The following is a 6,877-nucleotide window of genomic DNA, read 5'->3' on the forward strand; positions in this document are numbered from 1 at the left end:
TGTGCTCTTGTCAATGAATGCCATTGTTATCGTTGGTTCGTGTGTGATCTATGGTTTTTGGTATATGATGATCTCAAGAAACCAGAGCCTGGAGGAGGACGAAAGGGCACAAAAAATTTCACAGAGGAAAGTACTTATTTACAGAAATGTTTTTTTTCTTCTTATACGTGACCTACCTAAGCACCTGTTCGAGGACAGCTAGCGTTATGCCGTTCGCCTGCCAGAAACTCTGCAAAGATAAAAGAGAAGAGCTATGTGACGAGTACCTTAAAGTAGATTACAGCATAAAATGCCAAGGAGCAAATTACAATCATCTTGTAATTATAGCTTATATTTCAGCTGCATATACCATGGCTTTACCTGCTGTTTCTTTCGTCGCCCTTTGGAGGCATCTGCGAACAATCATAACGAAGAAAGACGGAGATGATGGCTGTAATCCAGAAGTTGTTGACGGATTGCGCTTTCTCTTCGAAAATTACAAACCTCGATCCTGGTATTGGGAACTGGTTGAAATGACCCGAAAACTCATTCTTACATGTGGCCTCATTGTCGTGGGTCTAGAAAGCAGATCCTACATTGGATTGGCATGGGTTGTTTCCGGTATGTATGCAGTGGTTTTTTGCTGGATCAAACCCATGCAAGACACTTTTGAGAACAGGCTGATGTCCACTTCCCTTGCTGTTACAATTGTAAACCTGGGTATTGGTGCTGTGAGCAAAATTCCAGCAGAGAACATATCAAACATGTCGGACCATCACAAGGACGCTCTGGCAATGAAAATACTGATTTTGGGGGCAAATACGTTGGTGATTGGCCTTCTTGTTGGTGAGATAAACATTAATTGCATGGAAAAAAAAACTAAACTGCAACTTTTAACTGTTACATCGTGTTGTTATATTTCCATTTTCCAAAATATTAACCTTACAAGTGTCATACCATTTACATTGAAGGTAACCTTATCGTATCTCGAGTTTATCTGAACAGCAACCAATCGTTGAAAAAAAACGCTAAACAAGGATTTAGTCTCTCTATAGGAGCTCAACTGATTTGGTTAACAATTGAAACTACGTTGCAAGCCTCTATGGTTTGTAATTCCACACCCTATGGAATTTTTACCATAACTCAGAAGAGGTTTAACTCTTTGGTCATTCATTTTCTTCTTAGCTCAGTACCTGGCATACTTACATCAGTTCTTCAAAGAGTGGCGCAAAAATCCAAAATGGTCCTTGTCTTGCTGCCTAGCCTTGCTTCTTCCACTTAATGACCTTCAAGGCGAGATTCGTGGGATGGTTGGCAAGAACATGCTTAAAACACAACTTCAGTCAGGGATCATTGGGAAGCCCTCCATTGCAGCCAGTGCAAAAGGTACTGGAGCATTGAGTTTTTCTCCAACCCATGAAGAAAATGAAAGAAAAGGAAGAAGTTCAGTAAAATCCAGAATGACCAGAAAAAGCCTTACTAAATGTGAACGCGGGACACAAACAGAAATATTCGCACCGGTATCTACTGCTACCGCTGAACATGCACAAGTATCACGGAAAGCGTGTCAGCAGATAACCATGTGAGTACGTGTTTAATAAGTTCCTGTTTTCGTTTGTCTGATCTCTTTATTTCGTTTGTATAATGTAGAATCTTTTCACACTTGTACATCTCTAGGATCTGCCAACCTATATTTTTGGTTAGTCGTAGACGAATGATATGTCGATGATCCTTCATTTGGTATATGAGAGAAAATATAATGGACTGTCTAATTTGTGACAGAGATTCTCTTGTTAAACCTTTTCAAGGATTTTCTTTCTCTAGGGAGGGATTGAGAACGAGCTCTCACGTACGCTGGCCAGTTACCGTGCATTTTTCTTAGTTGTTTTTTTCACATATGCTACAACCTATATACACTTGAATTACTTCATGTGTTTATGTAATAGAGACTTTAAAAAATTCCTCTTGCTTTCAGGATCCGGCACTCTGACCATCACATACCACTTGCTGAAGTAGAGGAAGGCACTTCAAAAGAAGAAAAGACGGACTGGAATAATGGGGAATGAATATTACAGCCAGAAATATTATTGCATTTAGTATGCGAGGCGAAGAATCCTCTTTCCCTTAAAATATTAAATAGCATAGAAATTAAAGAGCGGATGTGTCACGGCGGAACATGGTTTTTAATCATGAACTCTAATAACGTTTTTTTTTTTGGTATTATTTACAACTCTATAATGCATATATAATGCTCGCATTAGTTACAGCATTAGATATTTTCAAGATGAAGGCACCTTTCCGATTAACACAAACCTATACTCTACAGAGTAATCCGATATGCAAGTGATATTCCCATTTGAAAACGGGCTGCACCCGTTTTGAACAAATGTACGTTGTCATTGCAAGTAGAGATGGTACATGTATACATGTAGTGGCAATATTCATGAATATCGTTATAAGCTAATAACAGTGATACTAATACAGTTGAATATATTATTAAAAGGTACTTTTCAGTTTGTAGACATGCTTGTCCAGGAGGACAGCAGCGAGACATGTAAAATCACTTCATTCGTGATTTTAATAAAAATATATGATATTCAAATCAATTATGTCAATTTAAATGTAAATACGTTAAGGATGGAAGAAATAACTGGAGGACCTGTAATATCCCCGGGAGAGGGGGAGAATTTTGAGGGATTACACGGTTTTTCAGGGGAGCACACGGTTTTTCAGGGGATCACACGGTTTTTCAGGGGATCACACAGTTTTGTAGGGGTAAGGAGAAAACATTTTTTGAAGATTTTCAGTCAAAAGTGGACAGTAACTTTGATAGTTTTCGTCAATATTTTATTTTCTTTACCCTTATATTAAACAAGAAATTGCGATCTCCTCAAATTAAGATTAAATATTGGAGCCCAAAGAATATATTACAAATCATTTTTAGAGAAGATAGAAACACATCAGGGGCACGGCTGAAATTTAGCAATTCAAGGTAAGTAGGATTTCTCTCACTATAGTTTTGCAATAAAGAGGTTCTGAGATCTGTCTTTAATTTCAAAACGCGTTTTATTTTTTATTAGGCCACACCGTTTCACTGAAGGGGAATATCAAGGACACACCCGAAAGACGTGATAGATTTACGTTTCTGGAAACACTCCTTAAAGTTGATTTTATGTTGACATGAAATATGCCACGATGAAACACACTCTCTGGTTTAGATGATTGCTGATTTCTTAATGTTGGCGTTTTTTTTCTATTTATCGGTTCCAAAGTAAAGCCAAAAACTAGTCTGGAATTTCCCGCCCATATTGCAACCTGGGCAATGAAGAGAAACCAGTTCAATGTTTGTGCAACAATCGTTTCCTCGTCAACTGAGTTATATTTACACTTCATACATACAAATATATATTTTTAAACCTTCGGTGTTAGCTTCGCCGGCCAAACTGATGTGACCGCTCACAGTTATTTTCTAGAGCGTTCGTCACTAAAACTATCAAGGAGCAATTTCGTTTGCACTTGAATGTTCTTTCGAAATTCCGCAAGTAAGTGCATCCATGGTGAAGATAGACTTCTCGGAACGACAAATCCACAATCCATTAAAACGTTGTCTTACAGAAAACAATTTCGCTCGCTTTTCTTCTGGCCGGGTTGTATTAGTTGTTTATTTCGTACTAATTTTAGACGGGCTTTTTTTCATGCGTAAATCTCAGCATGTTTGAAATAAGCCAATATTATGGCATGACCCATACTGCCACGCGCACACAATAGTGAAATTGCTGATTTGTGTAGGACCGAACGGGTTGACACGAGCTGGTCCTGAAAAAACCCGTCCGGCCCTGCACTCACACGACTTTGTTGTGTATGTGTTAAGACAAAGCAGCACCAGAATGCTAATATCCTCGAGCTTACTACGTACATAAATAAATAATTGTAATAACGAGTTAACGTCCCCAAACTTCCCCCCCCACCTCAAACAGAAACACAAACCTCCTAAGAATTTCGTACTGTACATTATTGAGGGGAATGTAAGTTTAATTTGAAATCAAAAGAGAAACTTAAAAAAAAAACTGTAAAATTAGTGAATATTCATTATTCTAGACAGACCTAGTCCTTATAGCTTGGTTTTTTTTGTTTCCCAAATCGAGGACTCCAGGGATATCCATTCTTCGTCTTCTGTAAACTATTTGCATACATATGCACTCGAATATGACGAAATTTGAAAGACAGACTTCTCTAGAGTAAAGGGTATTTTTATTTGACCACAAGTCAATGGAGTGTATTGTTTAGGCGCAGTTAAGTTATATTTGAGAAATTCTTATCCCATTTTGTTTACTATTTGCGGGCGTCTTTTCACTCTGTCTTTAAGCAGTTCCCTTTCACTAAGAGATATGTCATTACCTTCTTAGCAATCTTGAGCAAAGACACTGCTTTTTTTTTGCTTCAGCCACTAAAAAAGCAATTATTGGATGAGTTTGAGCATATATTAGCAAAACCGAAGCAGAAGGCTGAGGCAAATAACACAGAGTTTTGATAATTCATGATAAAATGCGAAAACCGAATTCATTAATCGTTTTATTGTAAACTTTTTAAACAATCTGAAAAAGAAGACACTTCTGTTTGTGTTCGCAAAAATTTGAGAACTCGAACATGATTAATGCAGTATGGGTTATCATGCCAACTTCACAAGCTATTGTAAATAGTTGAACGTATGCTCACGACCAATCAATTTTTCATTATAAGTCTAAAGTATATGAACAGCTATTAAAAGCTTTATCTGGAGCCGAAAATGTTCTGTCAACTGTGAAGCATAATTATGGCCGGTTTCATTTGCGTCTTCTAGAACTTTTCTATCTCAGTGACGGAGCTCTTCAAATGAGATATTTCTTCAGGAATTTCTGAATATAACTGGTGACTTTTTCATCAAAACATTTCGCCTGAATCCTAAACTTTAATATTTCTTGTAGATTAAACCTGTTTTCTCCATACAGGAACTTATTGTGAGACATCTGCTTTGCTCCAGATTATTAAAGCCATTAAAAACCTCAAATTCTGCTGGAAAGGTTTCTTTTAACCCGGATTTGACTGCTTCCAGAAATATTTACCCAAAAATTCGCAAATAAATTCGGCGACTTTCACGTTGCAAGAGCTAGTTGACGTCTCCTACCCTTTCATGAACACTACCTTCATTTATATCTACGCAAATTACGAAAAAAAAGAAAAAACGCAACCTTGGGTAATTTGAAGGTGTTGATATAAAGCCTAGGGTTTTAGTATTTCAAGATAATTTTAAAGAAACAAAACACAAATCAAATTTCAAACTGTCACCTTAAAGTTTAGATAATAGAAAAAGGTTTACTCAGCTGTCTGACATTTTTCTTCATTTGAACCTCAGTATCAAAAATTTTACTTTCCTCGGACGAAGTGTCATATTGAAAAGTCTTTTTGGAGTCATTTCAAAAAAAAGGTCGGGCAGTTGGAATCATTACTCTCAGGAAAAATATCAATCTTTCACAATAGGTTGGGGGCTCTCTATGCGGTATGAAAACAACTCTGAAAAAATATAATTAGTTTCTCGATTATGAAGAGAGATTTGAAAGTCTCGGCAACTTGATTTAAACTTCAGAGCGAAGAGGCGCCCATCAGTTAACGGAGGTAAGAAAATCTTAAAGAACTCCCTCGTTAGAACTCTTGTAAAAACTGAATATCATTCTAATTTAGTAACACAGGATCAACTGTCTTGTTCCTCGGTTTACTGACAAACAAACTCAACGAAACAAATCGCGGAAGCTCTGTAACTTCCTAAAAGCTTTCCAGAATTTAAAAGCGGTGGTGTGAAATAGATTTAGCTTTGTGCGCTGACCGAAAGCATTTCTCGTAGAATTTTTTCTCTTTTTAATCAGGCATAGGTGTTTCTCATGATTCCCTTTTTTGTTTCAGAGAATTTCGCTTGAACATTTTTTCCGGTTTCTATTTTCCAAACAGGTGGCGCAAAAGGACAGAGAGTAACAGTAAATTGTACCAAACGTCATTTTATTGATAAGAATACGTTTTTCTTGTGTCCTTCCTGTCAAGTAGATGTTAAGCAACCAAAAAATGGCAGTTATTAAACTTTCTGTTCTTGAAATGGTCCAAGACAAAGATTGGTTTCATTGATCCAACGAAACCTGTGATTTCACTTTCTCTAACACAGTCGGCCCAAACGGTTAAATGTATTCGCACTTTAAAACTTGCTGTAAAACACCTCGAGTTTTTGCATGCATTATGAAATATTTGATCGACAGTTGATGAGAATTACTCGGCGAGAGGATCAAACGTTTTCGAAAGGGCATCATTTTTGAACATATCCTTAGATAAGTACGAATTCTTGTAGGAAGCAGCGTTTTTGACAGGAAGCTACCTTAAAGTGTATATTATTTGCCATGTGACGTCTGGGCAACAGCTTTATATGACATTGCAATCATTATTCAACTCAGATATCCGTAGGTGAAGCTTGGACAGACCACAATTAAACCTGCCTTCGCGTTATGTGAGCTATTATAAGAGGGTTTCTGCACCTGGTTGTCACCTGTAAGTGACAACTATCTTGGGAACGATGTAATGGCAATATTACAGCCTGGTAGAAGAGGAGAACAAGCGGAGCAGCCATTTATTTAGTAATACTCACGGTCCTTGCCTGGACGTGCATCGTGTCTTGTAGAAAATCATTAAACACGCAAACAGAAGACTAGTGACGAACAGAATCCTTTTGAACTTAGTTGGAAGATGTGACGTATTTTGCTTTAAAAAGTGGCGGAAAGGAATTCTACTGAAATCGAGAACAAATGAACAATTCACTTCAATACATTTTAAGGATATTTCAACTGTCACCTCTGCCTTGCCCGCTGATCGCCAAATAAAA

At 37.4% G+C, this 6,877-nt stretch overlaps 1 protein-coding gene across 1 annotated transcript; it reads left to right on the forward strand.

Moving 5' to 3' along the window:
• The first annotated feature begins 218 nt into the window (after positions 1 to 218).
• Positions 219 to 2,186, forward strand: LOC149043137 (uncharacterized). Its single transcript, XM_089211356.1, has 3 exons — positions 219 to 825; positions 1,165 to 1,561; positions 1,955 to 2,186. Exons 1-3 carry the CDS (start codon positions 351 to 353, stop codon positions 2,043 to 2,045), a joined length of 963 nt encoding a protein of 320 aa, XP_089067482.1. The 5' UTR covers positions 219 to 350; the 3' UTR covers positions 2,046 to 2,186.
• Positions 2,187 to 6,877: the final 4,691 nt, after the last annotated feature.

The sequence above is a fragment of the Pocillopora damicornis genome, chromosome 7 (genome assembly GCF_964200805.1).
Source record: "Pocillopora damicornis chromosome 7, jaPocDami1.2, whole genome shotgun sequence".
Lineage (NCBI taxonomy): Eukaryota > Metazoa > Cnidaria > Anthozoa > Scleractinia > Pocilloporidae > Pocillopora > Pocillopora damicornis.